This window comes from Antedon mediterranea, chromosome 1 (assembly GCF_964355755.1).
Source record: "Antedon mediterranea chromosome 1, ecAntMedi1.1, whole genome shotgun sequence".
NCBI classification, from domain to species: domain Eukaryota; kingdom Metazoa; phylum Echinodermata; class Crinoidea; order Comatulida; family Antedonidae; genus Antedon; species Antedon mediterranea.
This window is the reverse complement of record NC_092670.1, coordinates 5982701-6005412: the sequence shown is the minus strand read 5'-3', so window position 1 is coordinate 6005412 and position 22712 is coordinate 5982701. Positions and strand designations below refer to the sequence as shown.

The 22712-nt window shown below is 32.2% G+C and overlaps 1 protein-coding gene across 1 annotated transcript; it reads left to right on the top strand.

The window, feature by feature from the left end:
• The first annotated feature begins 1102 nt into the window (after window positions 1–1102).
• Window positions 1103–21323, top strand: LOC140040580 (von Willebrand factor D and EGF domain-containing protein-like). The gene is made up of 24 exons (XM_072086627.1): window positions 1103–1187; window positions 3088–3321; window positions 4034–4066; window positions 4694–4750; window positions 5146–5405; window positions 5509–5595; window positions 6016–6384; window positions 6954–7027; window positions 8345–8408; window positions 8670–8930; window positions 9294–9535; window positions 10767–11040; window positions 11608–11772; window positions 15375–15749; window positions 15893–16150; window positions 16985–17099; window positions 17199–17546; window positions 18130–18663; window positions 18861–18913; window positions 19094–19197; window positions 19675–19883; window positions 20182–20383; window positions 20521–20633; window positions 21092–21323. The coding sequence occupies exons 1-24, from the start codon at window positions 1103–1105 to the stop codon at window positions 21175–21177; spliced, it is 4602 nt and encodes a 1533-aa protein (XP_071942728.1). The 3' UTR covers window positions 21178–21323.
• Window positions 21324–22712: the final 1389 nt, after the last annotated feature.

Below are 22712 nucleotides of genomic sequence, written 5' to 3'. Positions count from 1 at the left end.
TACAAGCTTTGAATTACAATAGTAACAAAATAAACGGTTACCTATTATATATGTACCGGTATTTCTACTTTGTTTTGACTTTCATAAGGTCTCCGGCTACGATATATCAACTCAATACGAAATAACAATTAATTCCAAGTAGATTAACATTTACTTATAAATGACGAACAATAGCTGTTGTTGATGACACTTATTAGGAAATCTGTAAAGTAATATCACCAATGTGAACCAGCAAACTTTTACTTTTTAATGAACAACTAATGTTGATAACAATGACTAAGAAATTATATGTACTGTGTAACCGTATATAAAGTAAATCATGTGTTTTCTTGGAATATATATTTCATTAAAGGTAATCTATAGTCAATAACTTAATTTCCCTTTGCCAGCGACTTTCACACATAGAATATTGAGTAAGTGAATATTTTGCTTTCATATCTTCATGCCAGTTTTACCAATTCATAATAATATTCTTTTAATTGCATAACAATATTGGGTTACTTGGTTACTTACTGTTTCTTAATATCTGTGTTCAACTAGCTGCTGGCTGCTAGCAGTTAATACACTTTAATAACACAACAATATGTTCCATGTTAAACAAAGACCTACACAACAACTATTGTTAGTGCTTTATTTGTAAACCAATACATAGTAATAAACGTGTCCATGTTTTCCTCTTATGTATTATATCTGGTATAGATGCGGTAATTCCCCAAAACATTATTAGACACATATAGCACTATATATGTAATTCCCAGTACACTAATATTTACTTTTAACAAATGAAAAAGTATTGTTGATGTCAATTCTTACAACGAAAACTAGTGTAAGGTAAGATGGTAAATATCTTTGCGTACAAATATTTACTTAATGAACAAAACCTATTTACAAGATAACTGATGGGATGCGATAATCTACAGTCTAGTATAGCAATTTTTTTTTCACATAACATATTTTTTTCATTTAGGCATACGACTGTGCTTACCTAGAGTTTTAAACAGTTCGGGCCTATACCATGATACATATAGTGAGCTAGAATAATTTTAAACCATGTATTTTATACTATGCGAAGAAATGTTGAATATAAACATCTAAAACTAAAATGGCCCACGAATCATTCGAGGACACTAATTTCTCCGTGCATTCTAAATGCTTATGTTGGAAAGCGTTTGGTACATCAAGTGAATGTTAGTGTGAGAGGATTGTGTGGCCGACATCTTGGCGCCGATTTGGGTAAAAAAGTGTTGGTAGTAATGATCTGGTTTGGACCAGTCTAATTGCTGTGAACATCTAGAATGTACTAACAAGCAGTATTACCTTATTTTCAGGTAAATAAGTTAATCAAAATTGGCATTACACAAAATAATATGATGTAGGCAATTCATCAGACAACAATATGAAAAGATAAATAAGAGATTCAGGGCCTACAAATAAATACAGTTTTTTCCTAATTCTTCGAAGTCAAGATAGACTTGTACATTATTATATATCTATTCACTTATTATTTCAATTCTCCTAACTGCGCCAACAAATATATTTTACATGTACTACAGTTTGACACAAGAAAGTGGCATGAAGAATAGAAAAACACCTCACTGGGTACATATTTATTTGCACTAAGATATTCATCTAATCGAGTCAAATAGATAGCCTACAGTTTTTCAGTAGTTTATTGGTAAACTATAATGAACCGTAACAAAAACGTTTCGTGTTGTTTTTCTCAACGGATTAGATGTGGTAGAAAAGGAAGAATTTCCCAAATTAGTAGAATTATGTCATTCCACCGGTGAATGACACTTCGTTTAAATGATAACAAAAGTTATTTGATGCTTATAGAAAACAACATCTTTAAGACAACAATTACGCACACGGGTACATTGTTAACCAATATACGGTAGGCAGAACAAATATACTTTAAATGAACAAAGCTATTGTTGATAACAATAAGAATTACGAAGGGAATTGTATTTACTGATGTAACTTTAGATCAAGAAAAATATATAAATTATAATTTCTTGGAAGATTTTATCGAATAAAAAGTCTAGAAGTTTAAAAGATTAGTATGTTATGTTTAATTTTAATAATTATTGTATATCTGCAAACAGATTCCAAAAACCACCTTATTAGAGTATGTTGTCATAAGTAAAACAAATTACCCTGATTTTGTTTTTGTCACCAACAAAAAAACAAACAAAGATATATAACTATGTAAATTTGAACTTAAGCAAAATTTGCTGGTTTATTATCTTAGATTATTGTTATATTCTAATGGTTTTTGTAAATCTACCATCGAGTATACAAGTGTGACATTTAAGCAATTTTTAGTTTATATTATTAGTTATAAACGGGAATCAATCAATTTAGCAATGATAATTGTTTTCCATCGTTATCGGTATTGTTGATAATGTTTGAAGGAAATCGTTTCTAAGAAACAGACATAAACAACAAGCTAAAGTGAAGTGCATAACAATAATTGTTTATAGATTTAAAATTGTTGATCGTGCTTTTAGAAGCGGTATCCAGTTTTGAGTTAACGTGACAATGAATAACTCTTACTACGCATGCGTCACTTGTATGTATATAACTGGACGTTTGCAAAATTTATAGTTACACACAATTTGAACTCGAGAAAACGACATTAGTTTTATTTGTTGTTTATAACAATTATACCGAATTGTTTACAAAATGAAATTGTTTATAAAGTTTATTTGGATTTTATCAATTGTTATTTCCGCAAACGGTATAGTAATGTTCTAATATCATTTTTTAATTAGTTGACATTGTTATCCTGGAAAATCTCTTATAAAAGTATTATTTGTAATGTCAGTAATTTATGTTATCACTTTGTATGTATTTTTTATGATGATTTTCCTAATAAATTCAAATCAAATCATTGTTAACCGCTAAGCGGACACTTGTTTTGTTATTTATTTATACTGGGTAATTTTAATTGTTTTAAGACTATTGTTATTTTGTTATAGTGTTATTACATAAGTTATTGAGCTGTGAGGATTATGAAGAACCTAATAATTTATTTCAATTAAAAAATCTTTCGGGTAAGCTTGTCATTATATTTTATATTCATAGGGAACGAAAACTGTCGGGCAACTGAGGGTGAACCATGTGATACTCCCCTTGTGCTTACAGACTGGCATCGCAGTAAGCTGTATGATACAGGATCGGAAATCATAATATCTGATGACTTTATACAGGACGGCTGGTACAAGATTAGAAATGAGGGTGATAGGCTAGATATTAGAATGCCAACCTCTTCACCAGGATTGTTTAAATGTGGAACTTTATATCCAGTATGGATTGATGGTTTGTTATTTAATGAGACACATTTATTAATCATAATATTAATATCATTGTTTTGGAGAGATAGTTAGAGGGTTAGTGTCGTAAACTACGAGAGAAATTAAATGTTAGGGTTGGGAAACATGAATATTCATTACATAAGGTAATAACATCTTATAATATTCTAGGCATGCACCTTAGCTGGGAGTATTTTGAGTTCGAAAAATGTTACTCATAAAATTGTGCATATGGGAATGAAATGTAATAATGCAAATCGTTTTGCTAAATTTAATTTTTCTGGCTTAAAGTTATGGATTACGCCTACCGTAATTTAGTATTGAGTAAAACTGTAATAACATACTAGTTCTTTAACAAAGTTTCTTAATTTGAGTTATTTTCTAAAAGAAAACAAAATATAGTCTTCAAGTTTTGATCTTAAACGATTTAGTGAAACAAACTTTAGTGCCTGAAAAATAGAGAATTACCTTGTATTGAGAACTCCGATGAAATGCGTCCCTATATCGGCTGACGACGGGGTGTCCTGTCAACTGTAGAGAGATAGTAACCATATCTAATTTATCAAATTCTATAGGTATATATCCAGAACTTGGAGACGACGTAAAAAGTGTCACTGGCTGTGTACATACATTCGAAGAGGATTGTAAATATTTGATTGATCTTTGCATTAAAGCTTGTTCTATGGAATCAGAATTATATTTTGTTCATTATCTCACAGATACGCCGGGAACTTCAATGGCATACTGCACAGGTAAGAGCTTATGAAATACTAAACAAAATGTGAACAAAGCCAATAAAAACGCTTTGATATTATAAATAATTCTCGTTTTTTTCGCGCCGCGCCGATAGGCAGGTATACTCATGAGAACGGAATCATTAGGAAACTGTATCACGCGGAAACTTATAGTTTATAAGACTGAAAAAAGAGAACAGAAAAAAAGCACGACTGGGGAGAGAGTTTAAATAGGAATTTTTAAACTCAAACGCACACTCAACGCACTCCTTGGACAAGATAGTCTATGAGATGTTTGTAAGACCATGTTCAATAAACAATTACTTCGTTTTGGCTGTCAACGGAGGTCGGGTATAATATCGTCAGAAAATATCGACGAATAATGGTTAAAACAATCTAATTCCTCTATTGGTGTCACTATTTTATTTTGGCAATAGTTAGGTAGATAAAGTGAGTACGTTTGTCGGCGTCTATACGACGAACGTTCTCGGGGAAAGTCTAAAATGTATGTTGTTTATTGTGTGGGTCACTACAAAACCTTAGAACCTAGAGAATAATAGATCATTTACTGAAGAAAGAACAATAATTAAATCTGTTAAGTCAAAAAGTCGTTTTTTGTAAGTAATATTTCTTGTTTATTTTAAGATTCTCTTTTACCATGTGCTAATAATTTGACATCAACTGGTTTTCCACCATGTGATGGTAAGTTTTACCTCCTTTTAGGCGAGACATGCAAAGCTACAGCTAATTTATATTTGTATCAAACCTTACCAAACATGTCCTGGAATGGCCGAACTGTAGGCCTAAATGTAAGCATATCACACAGAAGAATCCAATTTCTCCTCTGGTAGAATTTCTTATCTTTATCAATTCTTAAATCTACGCTGCAGCCATTTTTTAAATTATAAAATATGAAAAATAATTATACAATCTTTCTGAGAAGTTAATTTGCAATTCCGCTTCTTCAGTTTCGTAGTAAATGTTTTCTATTTCATCATAATTTGCAATCCACGTAATTCTGCTATGTAAGAGTCTTATTGAAAGGTTTATTTATTTTGACTAATCTCACAAGAATATATGTTAACATTACAAATCAGATGTTTTTCCAACATTTAACGATGAGCCGATAGTGACTTTTAAAGCCGAGGACAGAGGTGTTTCAGCACTCTGCAACATAAACCACGAGGAATCCCTCGATATGATTGATTTCTTCGTACGGTGGTATATAAACGACGAAAAGGTTTACGAACAAATAAACCAACATAGAATTAGTGACGAGTATGACGTAGGCACGACAGGATGCTCAGGAGGAGGCCAACCTCATCAGTGTATCCTTAACAACAAACTTGGTTCATACGTAAGTATTGAACTAGAAAATGTATAACATATGCCTTAATACGACATATATGAACTTACTTCCAATGTATAATTCTTAATGCACGGGTTTCTTTGTTCATTAGATCCAATGTGAGGTTAGTCTCAGATTCAAATATCAAGACGCGTTTTCACCTCCCGTAAGAAGTACTACGTTCTATGCGGGTTTGATGGTGAGTATATTGTTCTTACAACTGTTTTTAAATTATTGTTGTGAATGAGCATGTTTCTTTATTCTGTTAATTTTTGCAAAAACTAGCAGAGAATAAGGCACAGGACATAATTTGTCATTGTCATTGCTGACAGTATTATAGGACAGAAAGCAAAAGATGGCTTTGTTCACTATGCAACATAATTAAATTAATTCTGCCCTACGATAACTAAAGTTTATAGTATAAATAAATAAGAGGTGGGGGGGGGGGGGTGGGATGATCTTTTGGAGTCAATGATACTTTTACTATTTACCTATATCATATCAATTATTTTTCATTCATTTCATTTTTGCTTTTACGAAAGATATAAATTAAAACAATTTTAGTTGATAATCAATTCAATTTGTATCAAAAAGAAAATTGATTTGTTTTCTTCTAAAGATTGAACCAAATAACACAGTTGAATTTGTAATCGGTGTAAATGAAGTAATTGAATTCAAAGTGTCGTCAACAATCCCGATTGTTGGAGGAAGTTCATATCATATATTTTGCCAGCGAAATGGTTATTGCCCTGAGGTCAACGTAGTAATAAAAGCTGAAACAAATGGGGAAGGTGCAACTGTAAGAGCATCATGTCATAAGAAAATAACCAATGATTTTCCAGCAACTTTTAGTATCTCAGGAACTAAGGATATTGTCATCAATTACTTAAACAGAGCTAACTACATCAAATTTGAGGGTGATGTAACCACGTTTAATATGGTCAGCAATATATGGAAATCTGGCACAACAAACTTCCCAACTTTCAAAGTATGTACAAAGCAGGCCTGGCTGTAACAAGGTGGTTTAACTCACTCAAGAACATTATTTGTTTTAACTTTATCACAAAAACGTTAAGTATGTTATTGTTGTTAAAGATATAATGTCCATCTGAACAAATACTTTTTTTTTCAAATTGTTTTTGTTGAATATGCAATTTTTATGTTCTATAATAGAAAAAACCGAAATTTAAAGCAAATAAAAAAAATTAGTCAAATTGGCTGCCAGTCAATGGGTTAATGTTTGTTTTGTCTTTTTAAAAGTTAAAATAAATTTTGTTTTCTGCGGAAGTGATAAAACTTTATAAAAACTACAAAATGGCCTATTCAAAATTTGATTTTAATAATATTCATTTTTTCATGTATTTTACATCTTTAATGTTAAGAGTGATTCTTGAATGTTCAGGTCATCATCATTCATCTCACCTTACAGATGGATTGTCACCATTATATTTTTGGTTAATTAATTCTGCTGTGGTTTGACCTTATAAATTCTACAAGCTTACTTGTACTATATGTTGTCTATTATATAACACACTTCATCTATACATTTTAAAAAAGATAATTGCAAAAGGCGTGGAACCGAAGCGGTGTGTTGCAACGGGAGATCCACATTACACAACGTTTGACGGATGGTAGGTTTTTCTATCAATAATTTATTCTTCGTGTTATAATTAGTGTCTATTAGCATTTGTTGATGTTAATAATTATTGATATAATATTATCTTGAGAGATATTGTCCTCTGAAAATAATGTTCTATGTCAAGATATTCGTGCTACGGAAGCCATCTTGCAGAGATGACAAACAGTCGTGACCAGACGAGCGTAAAAAAACAAAAATAACAGCGTTTTCAGGAGATTTCAGGACACCATGTTAATTTAAAAACGTACCTCCTGAACAGAGGATCGTATGAGAAAATAAGTTACGGTAAAATTTTCTTAAAATATTGGACTACATAACTGTATGATTGAAAACATTTTTTCCACCTTTTAAAGACCACCGAAAAAACACCACAGTGTATTAGCATAGGCGCCGCGACATGGTATTTTGTCGATGAATATTTTTTTCAATCTTTAACTAACAATGATTTATCTACAGAATAAACCATTTAATTATTTCTCCTTTTTGATAATGGGTTTACACATTTTTAAATGTTTATATAATTTTCTAGTAGACATTGCTGTTAACTTTCGTGAACATATAAACATTTGTGGCGTCTGTAAGTTCACTGGAGAGTTTATTCTATAATACATTCCCTTTATTTAATAAACACATTTCAACGTTGTTTTTCTTAAATAATTAATTTAATAATAATAATGTTGACTATCCTCTATTTTTATAGAACAAAATCTTTGATATTTTTTTTTCTTCTTTAATATTTCTATATATGTTTGTGGGTGTCGATTGTATACCTTAAATTTTTCAATTTCAATGATCTTCAAATTTCAAAATTATCTAATGTTTCTTTTTGCGCGAGAATCTGAACTCAAACTCGTTGATATTTGTTCTTCATAAATTCCTCTTATTTTCATAACCCTTAAATGTCAAATAACGACATACGACCGCCACTTGATTGGTCCATCATGATGTCTTGTTAAAGCTCTCCAGCTCAATCCTCTTAATATCCTCCTAATTTTCTGAAAAATATCTTTAATAACGAATATATTATCACTTATTTTTCGTCAAAGGGACGAATTCATTGTTTAATAAAATTGTTCGTTAGAATCAACTTTTACTTTAAAGGCGTTCTCTTTCATACCTAAATGGTAATTGTGATATAGATCTGATGAATAAACCTGGTATTAATATGTAAAAGAAGTACTGTATGTGGAAACCAAACAATAAGCAAATATACTATTACTGTATAGCTAATACTTAATATGTGAATATATTTAACTATTAAACCCATTTAAATTTATTTTATCTTAATTTCATGCCACTTTGTATACAGGTATTATCACCTTTATGGAATTGGAGACTTCATATTTTACGAGCATAACAGTTTGCCTATAAAGGTAACTACAATTTAAACTAATTTAAATAATTGAAATCAAAAGGTCAATACTAATAATGCCACTAAAACATCGCATTCTCAAACTAAATCCTCATTCCTAGGCCCAGGGCCTGTCATAAGTAACATTATTTGAAAAGCAACGGCAGCAGCGACAGAAGCAGAACAGTGACAATATCGGCAGCTGCAACAGCAGTAGCAACAATACCAACACAGTAGCAACAGCAACGATACCAATAGTTCTACTGAAATGTTATTTTCTCAGGTTCAGACTAGATTGAAAGAGTGCGGACGACGACCTGTATCGTGCACATGTGGAGTTGCTGTTCAAGTTGGTCACACTCATTTAATTGTTGATCGATGCACAGATCACGATAACACTTTTACAATATTTAAAGCAACTCATGATGGAGTGGTGAAAGAGATACGAACTCCTGCCAACAGGAAAGTGACTATTGCTGACATCTTAAAAGATGGCGAAAGAACTCCGGGCACATCTCTTGTATATACAGATAAGCATTACAAGGTAAGATACTTGTTACTTGTTTTGTTAGCTATTCTCATTATTGAGACCATCAGGCTTTATTTTCAGTTTGTTTTCAGTATTGCATTGCAATTTTGGCATTTATAATTTACAGTGATCTTTATTAAATTCATTACTAATAAATTGGTACTTTATAGAATCGTATATTTCTAGAATGCGCAACTCTATTTGTATGTATTACTACAGTTGAACCTCTGTGAACGGCCACCTCCCGTAAGCGGCCACCTCCCTTAACGGCCGCGCACTTTCAAAAGCCAATTTGTTCTTCATATCTAATTAGATCATTTGGTACCTCTATTTATACACTAAATTAAAAAAAATATATTTTTATGTTTTATTTTATAGGTATTTCTTCCAACGGGATCCATCATAAAAATTAGTCTTTGGAGAAACTATTTAAACGTATATTTAACCGGATCATGGGATGATTTTGATAACGTCAAAGGTTTGTGCGGTAACTTTGATAACGAAAAAACAAACGATGGTCACTACGGTCCTGATCCTGACTATGAATGTGGAAACACAGAATGCGAACCACCTATTACAAACACAGATGGGGTTTCATCGACATTTTATAATAGTTGGAAGTAAGTAAACTCATAAGTCTTATTTTGTGAAATGTAATAAACGACAAAACAAACGATGGACAGCACGGACATCCCGGTGTTCCCAATTATACATGTACAAATTTAGAAAAATGCGAACAGACTACGAATAGTTGAAATACTCCGAGTGAATTTTACGATAGTTGGAGGTAAGGAAACATATTGATGATTCCTTGAGACACATGGGGCTTCTTAGTTAAATTAATCAACTTAAAAGTGTGCCAAAATTGTGATTGTAGATTACTTGGGTCGCTGATGAATCACGATATGTTCGCCACGGAATTAGTGTAATTTTGATTGTGTCTCCAATCACGTACAAACACGTTTTTTTGCAGTTAAATATTATTATAGTGAATTCTATTAAATCCAAATGGATAATGACAAATTTATTAAACAATGTTATGATTTTCAATATAGAAAAGCTCAAAGAAATGAGCAATGTTGGGCCAATGACGTAAAACAAATACTATGCATAAATGGATTTGGTAACATATGGTACTCACAACAGGTTAATAATATATATACTTTTATTTCAAATTTTAAACAAAGGCTTACAGACATTGAACGACAGAAATTCTACGAAGATACTAGGCTACACTCTAAGCTCCAATATTACAAGCACGTTAAATATAAGTTTGGGATTGAAGAATATCTAACAAAAGTAACAAATTACAAACATAGACAAATTATGACTAAGATACGACTAGGAATTTTAGAATTAGAAATTGAAAAAGGAAGATGGAATTGTATAAATAGAAATGAAAGATTATGCAAATTATGTGCTTTACAATCAATTGAAGATGAATATCATTTCACTTTAGTTTGTCCATTTTATTCAGATATTAGAACTAAATATATGTTTTCCTTTTATACAAACAACCCAACTAAATTAAAATATATTTATCTTATGTCTGCCACAAATACTGATCTTATTGTTAAACTTGGAAAATATTTATTTTTTTCATTTAAACGTAGAACAGAATTTTTAAACGCACTCAACTGATATTTATTTAATATTGTATTACATTGTATATTATTTGGGCCAAAGGCCATATATAATAAATGTTTCTTGGATCTCCAAGAAAGAATGTAAAAAAGAATTAAGATTTTAGAAGCGTAATTTTACAATTCATGGTACCGGTACTATTGAGAATAATGAATCATGTTTATGCAACTGAGTAGGTCTATTAATAATGGTATTTATTTTTCTTAGAGTTAGTGACGAAGAAAATATATTCCTAGGCAAGCTGTACACTGACACTTCATATCCAATAGAAAGTTACTGTACATGTGGAGAGAATGGTTTTGATTGTGGTTACTGCAATGGACTTGACGCCAAAGACAATAATCTAGAATGTGGTACTAAAAATGATGAGGACAACGATGTAGGAAGAAAAAAGAGAGAAGTAGAGGATATAGATCTTGATGATGTAGCAGGAAATTACGAATTCACTCCATTCAACGGTGATCCTAATTTTGTGCCACAGGTAGGCTTTTAGTTTTGGTATCGACCGATCATTTACCTGTAAAAATGAATATTGCATTTGAGAAAAGGGCCTTATATGAAAATGTATTCATAAAGAACGAAACCAAAACTGATTTACAATATCTTTCTTCCATTCTTACACAAGTGTATACTATAAAATGTTGAAAACTTAGATGGATTTTGTGCAGGCATTGACGCGAGACTATTGTATAATGAGATCTTTATTCATCAGTATGTATCACTGAGAATACAGATTTTTCCTTTTTTATTTGTTTTATCAATAAACTGATTAACAAAATTCAATAGGCATGTTCTGTAAGACCACTACCAAATTATACTTATACTATGTATATTCTAGTATATTCTAGAAACATTTTACAAATAATGAATGTTTATTAGTGCAAATGGTACACATAGTTTTTCTTTTACCCGAGACAACAATCCAAACATTTGATTGTTGTCCCAGCTTTCACCGAATTATTATTTATTTGATTGAATGGATCTTTGATAACGAAACGTTGAATCAATTATGGTTTTATGATTATCAGTTTTGTTTTTAACGATTTAGGTCCCGACATTTCCTACTCCTAGTGGATTGACTGAAGAATACGTAAGGAAACTTTGCACAGAAACTTTGTCGAACTCGACTACTTATGAAGTTTGCTCGAAGGCAATAAACAACGGATCTATTACTATTGATGACATTATTGACGGATGTATTGTTGATATTATGGTAATTTTTTATGGGGCAACTTATTAGATAAATAAAAGTAATATAAATTAAAATAAATTATTATGATGGATTATTATTATTATACACGTAGATCGTGAATCGACACCTGACGGACGGACTTTAATAACTATCATCCGTCAGGGCACTCCCAATTTCATAGTGAATTACTTATAACCATGTGGTATAATGATAAGACGACGTATGCTAACTCAGTGTTAACTAGGTGTCGTGACACAATAAAATTACTAACGATAACCAGATTATTATATGATCCATAAATTGCGGTCCATCCATGCCATGAATTAATATAATAATAATAAGATTTTTTAAGCGCACATACCACTCCAGAGTGCTCAAGGCGCATTTAAAAATAAAAAAGAAATAAATCATACAAATTCCTGACAAATAAAATGCAATTTTTTTGGAGGGTCCCCATCCGTTGTCGTTCTGTCGCGGTCCCGGACCCCTACCTAGGTGACCAAACAAAGGAGCAGGATACACATTTGCCTTGCCACAGACGACCGGGTGTTCAGAGACAACAACCAAGACAGAGGCATTCCAAAGATAATGCTGGCCAGGAAAAGGTATACAAAACAATTCTAAGTCTAAAAAACTTTAAGAAACCTCATGATTTCCATATGCCTTATTGAATAAATGTGTTTTAATAATTTTTAAAAAGTATCAACAGTTTTGCAAAATCTTATAGAGCTCGGTAGAGCATTCCACAGACGAGGAGCAGTAACGGAGAATGCTCTGTCACCCCATGAGTGGTGAGACTTAGGCTGATGTAGAAGCAGCGAGTCACTAGAACGCAGATTACGTCCGGGAACATACAGCCTAAGCATGTCAGAAATATACTCAGGAGCCATGCCATTTATAGACTTAAAAACAAAGAGTAATATTTTAAAAACAATGCGGTACCTAACAGGGAGCCAATGCAATATTTCCAAAGTATTTGATATGTGTCCATATCTTGGTAATTTTTTAACAACTTGTGCCGCTGTATTTTGAATCAGTTGGAGCCTGTGGAGTTGTTTTTGTGGTAGCCCGTATAGCAAAGAGCTTCCCATATCTAGTCGTGAAGTGACAAAAGCATGAACAAGTTGTTTAGCTGCTGTCTCATTTATAAACTTGCGAATCCTTCGAATGTTTCGCAAGTGAAAAGACGACGCAGAAATAGTTTTTGAGATATGAGAAATCATAGTCATACCCACATCCATTTCAACCCCAAGATTTCTAACCTGCCTAGCCGGGTCAATTTGGGTTTCACCAATGTGAATAAAGCGTGGTGGCAGTTTTTCCAACTGCTGTTTTGATCCAAAGAGAACAAATTCTGTTTTTTCATCATTTAATTTAAGAAAGTTGTTTTTCATCCAGACACGCAATTCATAGATACAATGTTGGAGCAATTCCAAAGAAATGTCACTGTGTTTCATAGTAGGTTTAAAAGAAATATAAATCTGAGTATCATCAGCATAAACATGATAGCACAGATCATATTTACTTATGATATCCCGTATCGGGTGTAAATAAATAGTAAACCATTGCGGCCCAAGAACAGATCCTTGTGGTACCGAAAAGTTTAGAAAAGAAGCTTTTGAAATAGCATCACCAATACATACGTGTTGAGGTCGTTTTTCCAAATATGACCGACACCAATCAAGTGCATTTCCTTCAATACCAATATAAGTACTGAGTCTATTTAGCAACACAGAATGATCAACCGTATCAAATGCTGCACTTAAATCTAATAATACTAGAGCAGTTAGCTTTCCATCATCCATCCCACGTAGGATGTCATTATTTACACGAAGTAATGCCGTTTCAGTACTGTGATGCGCTTTGTAGGCAGATTGATACGGATCAAGTAGGCCATGTTTTTGTACATGCGACAAAATCCGTTTAGAAACAACCTTCTCAATTATTTTTTCCTAAAAAACTAAGATTCGAGATAGGTCTGTAGTTTTTCAGAATCTCGGGATCTAGACCTGTTTTTTTCAATGTGGGTCGAACATGGGTGACTTTTAGAGACTCTGGGAAAGAACCACTTTCAAGAGACTTATTAACAATATGTGTGATTAATGGAATAAATGCAGAAGTACATTTCTTAATCAGTGAAGTTGGTACCGGGTCAAGTGCACACGATTTAGAGGGAGAATTTTTGACAATTTTTAAAATTTCCTCATCACTTGCAGGTTCGAACTGAGAAAACCGTATAGACCTAGTTAAACCATAAGATATATTACATTTATCAGAAGCAGTTATAACTTCGGCAGTATTTTCATTTTCTAGTGAATCACGAATTGATTTAATTTTATTTTTTTATTTACAAAAAACACAGAAAATCTTTCAGCAAGAGCTTCATCGGAGACAGACGAAGGAAGGACCAATGACTTGGAGTGATGTAAAAGTTTATTTACTATATTGAAAAGTTTCTTTTGATCACCTGTGCAGTCACTAACCAGACTAGAGTAATACCGCGTCTTGGCCTTTTCAATCAGTCCATTTACAACGCATCTTTGAACACAGTATTCCTGTCTATCCTTAAGAAGCTTTGATTTCATCCATTTACGTTCAAGTTGACGACGTACTTTCCTTTCAGATCGAATTTCATCGGTATACCACGGTTTAGCTTCTTTTTGCCTAATTGTTTTGTTCTGAACTGGCGCATGTAAATCAAGTACAGCTCTGAGATCAAAATAGCTTTCTACACTGTCTTCAAGAATTACACTTACATCGGTTATATTAGACACACAGGCTTTAATGTCATTTGTGAATTTCTCAATATCAATTTGTTTTAGGTTGCGACTTTTTCTTACAGTTTTGTGTGTTGTGGGCCGTTTAAGATCAAACTTGCAAAATATGGCAAAATGATCTGACAGGCCAGGGTGTATCTTTACATCCGAGACCAGTAGATCATCTCTAGTGATGATAAGGTCGAGGCAGTGCCCACTACAGTGTGTGGGTTCATTTATATGCTGCTGGAGACCAAACGATCTAAGCAGTGTTTTAAATCTATCCGCTGCCACATTTTTTTTATTATCCATATGGATATTAAAGTCTCCGCAGAAAACAATTTCAGACGAAAAGAGAATAAAGTCAAACAACATTTTTTCAAAATCATTTAGGAACTCTGTAACAGACAAGGTTGGTGGTCGATATATGTTAACTAAACGAAGAGATTTCGAGTTAGACGTAATATGCACATGTATAGCCTCAAATGATGCATATGTATGTACATCCGTTTTCAAGTTAACAACTAAGCTTGACTTAGACAGAATTCCAACACCACCCCCAGTTTTGTCCACCCTAGGGACATGCATAAAGTGATATCCTAGTGGAGTTAAATCTCCAATCACAAGATCATCGTCTGGTCTTAACCAGGTTTCAGACACCGCCACTACATCTAGATTATAGCTAACAACTAAGTCCACAAATTCATCACACTTGTTACGCAGTGAACGTGCATTTAGAACGCCAAAATTAAGATGTGCTTTTTCTTTAGACCTATGCTTTTCTGTGGATTTACGTAAGATGCGTAAACTAAATAGGTGCCCTGACGACTGTTATTTAGACTCTTCCTTGATTTGTGTTCTTATTAGGTAACAGACGATGAATATATTGCTAAAGAAACAGTGACAGATCTTCAAGATAAATGTCAGTTAGAACTAACAACAAATCCACAATACTGGGAAGTGTCAGAAAATGGAACTTTTGCGCCATCAGTGGAATTGCTAGGACAACTCTGTGTGAACGATTGTAACAATAAGGGAGAATGTATAAACGGGACGTGTGAATGTATCGAAGGTTTTGGCGGAAGCGATTGCTCCATCTCACTCGCTGAACCACCCTTAGTATTTGCTGTTCTTGGCGATGGTCTTTGTGATGTTCGTAGCAGACCATGTAGATCGGCTAAAGTGTATGGAGACAATTTTGATGAAAGAGGAAATATTACCTGTCACATCCAAAACATTAATGTAAGTTTCGTATTGTTTAGTTATAAAGTAAGCAATACGCATTGGTCGTTTTTATTCGTATTAGTGAATTAGGCCAAATATAGTACAAATCATGTATTCTATTATTTTAAGTTTATAACGTAAATATAATTTCAACAATTTAGGTGAGTGACATTGGAGTAACGTTGCTTCAAGAAACTTCCATAGTATCAGGAATCTTCAGAACTGATCAAGAAGTAAAATGCCCATTGCCGGAACCTGCAGTGCAACCAGATTCACAAGGAGAAGGTGTTGTAGCGAGTGGTTATCTGATATCAATTAGTAACGATGGTGAACTGAAAAGTGAAGAAATGGCAATACTGATTGTATACGATTCTGTCTGTCAAGTATGTAACGCATCAGAAGGAGACTGCCACTTAAAGGTTTATTGTTTTTTTATATTTAGAAAAGCTATGTATTAATCTAATAATAGAAACAGAGATATCATTAAGATGTCTTATTGAAAGAATTGTTTTGTAATTATGTAATCCCAACGTATCTCGAAATAACTAACTTCTAAGATATTTTAGAATATAAAACTTTACACCAACTTTGCTTTCAAAATACGTTTTATTGAAATACGATAAAAACCAATGTTTCAATATTTATTAAAAATAGGCCTAAATCAGATTTAATATTCTCAAAAACTTAAAGATGTATTGTCCCTTGAAACACAAAAAAATGAAGGTCAAAATATTCTAAATTTAAAGTGGCCATATCAAATTAATATTAAAGTTATTCACTTTAAGTCGAAAATTTGAGCCAAAAACAACAAGTTTACGTAATTAACAGGTAAATTAGTTTGATTACATTTCATCTGGAAAATCGTCACGAGCGAAAGTAAACAAAGATTTCAAACCATGAGTACGCATTATGCATATGCTAAATTAGGATTGTTTACAACTTGTCACGGTTAAGAAGGTATTTTCACACAGATCATGAGGAAGTTTTATGATTATGCATACAGAGTAGCCAAACAGGCGCGTTTCATTATGGGATATGTTTTGATTGAAAACTTTGACTGGAAGTCAAAGTAATTTTTTAAACAAAAAAACGTCTGTATTTCAGTTAAATTTTTTTTTTTTCGAAAAATTTTTGGTGATAGTTAATAATTATTATGATACTTCAAAATGACCCACCTTTTTTCGAAATCTATTATTTTTTATTTTTTTGGAATTAGTCAAAGGGACAATACATCTTTAATTATTATATTTCAGAATAACTCCTGCATTATCAATGGTCATTGTTATTCTGCACTTGACGTTAACACTGAGAATTGTTGTGAACAATGTTCACCAGACGAATCTGTGGAAAATTGGTCAACTCGCAAAGGTTTGTGAAAATCAATTTTACATTTCCTTTATATCTTACGTCCCCGTATGTTGCATTATCATACTACTGATATACATACATCTTTTAAACATATCGTAGATGATGCTGCGCCGATCATTTACACGTCTAACCCATACCCAGCAATCCACCAAGAACCAATCAGATTTACATTTGATATATGGGATCCAGAAGGTTGTACAGTTATATATAGCACCATGTCTGGAGCAGAGAATGCGACCCTATCTGAAGCTGGGGATTTCAATTGGATACCTATAGCTTCAACGCCTAATCATCAATCGGTGTTTAATATAAGTATGCAAGACAATTGCAGATTTTCTTCGACGGTAAATTTTGTCATTGATGTTTGTAAATGCGAAAATGGCGAAGTTTGTTCTTTTGTAAATGGATCAGATGTATATGAATGTGCTATTCCAGAACATTTGGTTGGTAAGTAATCAGCCTACATAATAGGTTTTTGACGGCACATTTAAGTTACTATATATTTTTTAAAATTAAAATTTAACATATTTACTTCTTAACAGGAAAGTTATCAAGCACATAAAGCAAAGGTATTTTTTAAAAGATGTATTCTCACATGAAAAATGCAGATTAATTAAATGCAGATTTTGAATAGGCTATTTTGTAGTTTTAATAAAGTTTTCACTTATAAAATGAAAAAATAAATGGTTAAATCCAACCAATTTACTATTTTTTTGCTTTAAATTATAGTTTTTTTTCCAGTTAAATACATATTTTAATCAAATTTTTGTTCAAAGTGGATAACTATTATATGACATTAAAATGGCATAATCAACAACAATTCTTTTAAGAATTATTTATTCATAGGGACAATACATCTGTACCAATAACTACATTTGATATTATGACACTTTTCATTTACTTGCTTCTTTGAAATTCTCTTGTACGTATTATCTTGCTTTCTATTATTAATACCACTAAACTAATTGAATTACTACTTGCAGCAGTTTCTTTATTCATGTTTACTTAGCTAACGTACTTTATTTTATAGTAACAACGGCCGAAGAAGTGACACATTCAACATCTACTACCAGAATTACAGACGTGCTTGCAACTGATACCGAACATCCAGCCAATGCTGGTAACACTTCATCAGGTTCAACATATAAATATAGTGAATCATCTTTACCAAAATCAAACACTCCTGACAGTACCACAACCGTAGATCAATCAGCATTTACATTTAAGACCACATTGTCTGAGATTGATTCATATATGTCTGTGTCTGAGAAAGTGAACATCCACACTACACATGAAAGCACGCGCCGAAAGACTAGTGTACCCAGTAACTTGCAAACATCTACAGACTACCAGAAAGTTACAACTGAACATGCGTCTTCGAACAGTGACATTAAACTTGGAGTAACTGGTCATACTACAGTTCCAAAAAAGGAAATAAGCACACTTACTGACTATATATCAGTGCTACAGGAAGACATTAATTCGAAATACCAAGATACAAATAAGCCTAGAGAAGTTACAGACTCAGTGACTGAAATAGAAGCTAAAACAACGACTGTTTCTAGTAAGTATAACTTTACAAGTGAGACAGTACCTTCAGAGAGCTAGTGACTAAAACATGTAGAGATGAGTTGCATTTAGCGATTTACCTCATTTACATAATATTATAATATACGATAATATTTATCTTAATTGAAATCAAGATTAAAGTAAGTCTAACATCAAATAAAAGCAAAAACGTGTTCATTCCTTGTCTTACAGTCGATAGCCATGAAGACGCCGTTTCCTTGGTACTAAAAGGTCAACGAAAAAAGGTAAACAACGCGATTGTGATAACGATTAATATAAAGTAATACAACAGGTAGTCTATATTATAGGATAATAACGAACACATTATTAGTATTTGATATATATGTTTATATATAAATAATGCATGTGTTACCAAACTATTATTGAGTCTTCTAATTTTGAAAATAATGTTACAATCTTTATAGTGGATTGGTGCAAAAGAAATATTTCGATCAAGCGTTTCAAAGGCTGTTAACGCATACTGCTTTTTAAATGCCGCTCTTTGCTGTGTATGGACAGATGTCACCAAGTGAGTTACAATATTATATACAAATAAATATATATTACATACATTAAGTATATTGATAAACATTAATATTGTTATACTCTCTCTTCAACACCAATTCCTCACCATAAACTAACTTTCAAAATGTTGGCCTAATGTTTTAGCTAAATTCTTTGACTTTATTAAAAGTGATCAACTGCTATATTGTTTGCATATTGATCGAAACGTGGAGAAACTCAACAGTTTTTTTCAGAACGAATATACGTGGTGTACCGCAAACTTTATATCAACATGATGTACTGCTACTACATAAAGTCTGCCTTGTGTTATTAACAATCCTTTAAATCTGTTAATTTAAATGTAGCCCTATATAGTACAAGGACAATCATAAAATATATTTTCAAGGATTGAAATATTTAGTTTAGCTGTAAAATACGATAAAAGACAAGAAACACTTATATTATATCATAAAACAAATAATTATTGATATTGCTTTACTAGAAACGATGCGCTGAATGGAAATATTACAACATCAAATAACGTAAGACTGATCGAAGACACCGGCGATAACCAGATTAACATTGTTCTATCAGTTCAATACAAAGACTACTTTGAAACTTGTTCTCAGAGCAATATTGATAGACGTAAAAGGGATACTAATCAACAAGAGCTGGTCACACATTTTGCCAGCAACAATGTTGATTCCAATGGTAAGCTAAGAATTATGTGATTGCAAACCTCTAAATTGGATGCGGGGTGTTTAGGTCGTGGGATTATGGGACTGCCAGACTGACAGGATACAGGACGTATTTTGGTTTTCTTTTTTTCTTATTAGAAATGTGTACACATTTTTTTCATTAAATATTTTCAGATCAGCAGAATGTACTCAGATCCCAACCCATAAGCTTTTCAAATGTCGCTCTTTGCTTATTTGTTTTGCTTATATCTATTTCTTATTTGTTTTTTACAACTTTTATTTTATTACTGTAAAATACATTCCGTCTAAAGTTGTGAAATCATCGATTGAACAAGAAAAAGGGAGTATTGAAACTGCTATTGAGATGGAAATCACAGATGTTTCTCTTTATTCTGAGAAGGATGAAGAAAGCACTCCGGATGATGACAAACACTCCTACACTGTATTCATAGTTATTGGAGTTTGCTCTTTCGCAGTTATCTTTATTTTCGTTGTTTTAGGAGTATATAAATGGTATGTATAACTATTTATAAGTGATCAAACTTGCATAGATTATTATCTTATAGACGGTCATTGTAGGTTGATTAAAACTGTAGTAAAATATTGACAAGACTTTTGTTTTAAATTTTTTACTTTTGCTCATTCATAAGGCACCATCGATCAGACCAATTCCAAAATACGAAAAATACTGTTTCCATTTCGTCATCTCCTTCTCCTACCAATGTATCCTCTGATGATGATGAATCAAAAACGCTTTCAACAGGTAATATATCTAGATATTTTGAATACCTATAGACATCAAAATATTTTCTGTGTTCCTTTTAATAAATAAAAATAAAAACATATTATATCCTCCATGATCATATTTATAGATCAGAAAAAAAGATTCGGCCACCTGTACTGTACGAAAATAAGAGTGGCCTAACTTCACAAAAACAAACGTGCCTAGTCTGGAAAAAGAAATACAAAATAACATACATTTTAACAGGATTTTCTGTTAACTATAATTTTCCAAGGCCCTATAATTAAACGTGTTGTGCTATCCAGGAAAATGTTTATTTAAAGAAAATGTACATGTGCATTTAAGAGTATTTAAAAAAAATGAATATAACTAAATCATCGAATATATACTACATTCTAATATACTAGTTCTACTAACATTCTACGTGAGTAGACCTGTTCACAGTTGTACATAAGTGATACATGGTTGATATTTTTTAGGGTCCTTTGGAGATTTGTTCATTGCGTCAAGCTTGGCAGGAAGTCGAACTGGAACACCGATTTCAACTAATGAAGTAGTCCCGTAATTTGTGAACGCGCTTCTTCAATTGTAAAACACAATTTATATTATTACTGTATATCAGTAAGTCTGATTATAATCACATTATTAAATGTTTATTGAACATTGATGTTATTTTCCTGTTATATCAAATAGCATATTATATACTTATAATTGTGATATTGAGCCAATACACAGCACCTTAGCGTTTTCATAATTATAAATATTTATCAAAGCATGGCGTGACAATTTAATTTCTCATTAAAGTGTTGTTTTGCGTTTGTAGGCCAATAATATAAAGGTTTCGCAACCTTACGAATACGATAACGAAAACGGATACGTCACACATTTGAGAAACTTTTGAGCTGATCCCCATTTCATATTCGTAAACCGTATTCGTGTTGACGGATATCACCAGTCATATTCGTAACTACAAAACGACTATAGGTTTTGATCTATTTTGCACATTTTGCATTTGAATCAGGAATGATTCATGATTATAATATAATTATAGATTTATTGAAAGTAATTTACTAAAGTAATTTACTAAAATGCCAAGTCAATTTTGATAAATAGCAGTTTTTAAAGTCCTCACTCGCTTTGATGTTACGCTAAGCCTAGGCAGCCAAGCACCAAGCAACACGTACCTGCGCTTCGCTCAAATTTACCGCAGTCATATTTTGGACGCGCCTCAATATTTCGTTGTCATGCGAAACAGATTTTTTTATGACTTACGAAAACGAATACGTGTGCGTGACGTATCCGTTTTTGTTATCGTATTCGTAAGATTGCGAAACCTCTCTATTATAATCAAGCCGCAATTACTATCATTGTCTGAATAGTAGACCTTCTTTTATTCGCTGAGAATATGTCATGGATCAAACATCAAACACATCTACATCTACATTCTATATTCAATGTATCTGTCGTTCCCATCTGCCAATGTTGACCTGACAGATAGAGTTCGAGTTTATTTGTGTTTGGCACAGGAGTCATACGCGGCGCACTCGAGGATTTATTTAATCATTTGGACCATTGCAAAAAAACAAAACAAAAACAACTTATTTGAATACTATCTAGTATTTCATCCAATCAGTTAGGAGGTAAAACAATATACAAGCTAACTAATGCAGTACAATAGTTTTAACAATTGCTATTTAACTAAATTATTATTATTCATTATCATTAAAATAATTTACACCCGTGTATGTTTTCTACAACATGGAATAGGCCTATCAAAAGTTATTAAATATTGTTATGTTTGTTTTATATACTAAGTTGATCCAATAAACAGAACCTTAGCGTTGTATTTGTTTTTGATATAACTATTTGTCTAAACAAGGGCGAAAACTTTCAGCATAACTTTCTCATTTAAGTTTTATTTTTTAATTTACAAATTATGATTATTATCAATGAAGTTTGTTATTAATTAATAGATATTGTAACGTGTTTCGAAATTGAACTAACACTATCATTCAGTTAAGAACTAAATGAATTCCAGATGATTTTCTACTTTACAGATACTTATTATTAAAATAGTACACTCGTGGCGTACATTTTTAA

What these genes read in the sequence shown, in the direction of transcription:
- LOC140040580 (XM_072086627.1), top strand. Translation starts at nt 1,103, where the DNA reads ATGGCCCACGAATCATTCGAGGACACTAATTTCTCCGTGCATTCTAAA. An exon ending in ATATCCAGTATGGATTGATG is followed by an intron (nt 3,322 to 4,033) that starts GTTTGTTATTTA and finishes ATTATCTCACAG; the next exon opens with ATACGCCGGGAACTTCAATG. An exon ending in ACATTTTATAATAGTTGGAA is followed by an intron (nt 9,536 to 10,766) that starts GTAAGTAAACTC and finishes TATTTTTCTTAG; the next exon opens with AGTTAGTGACGAAGAAAATA.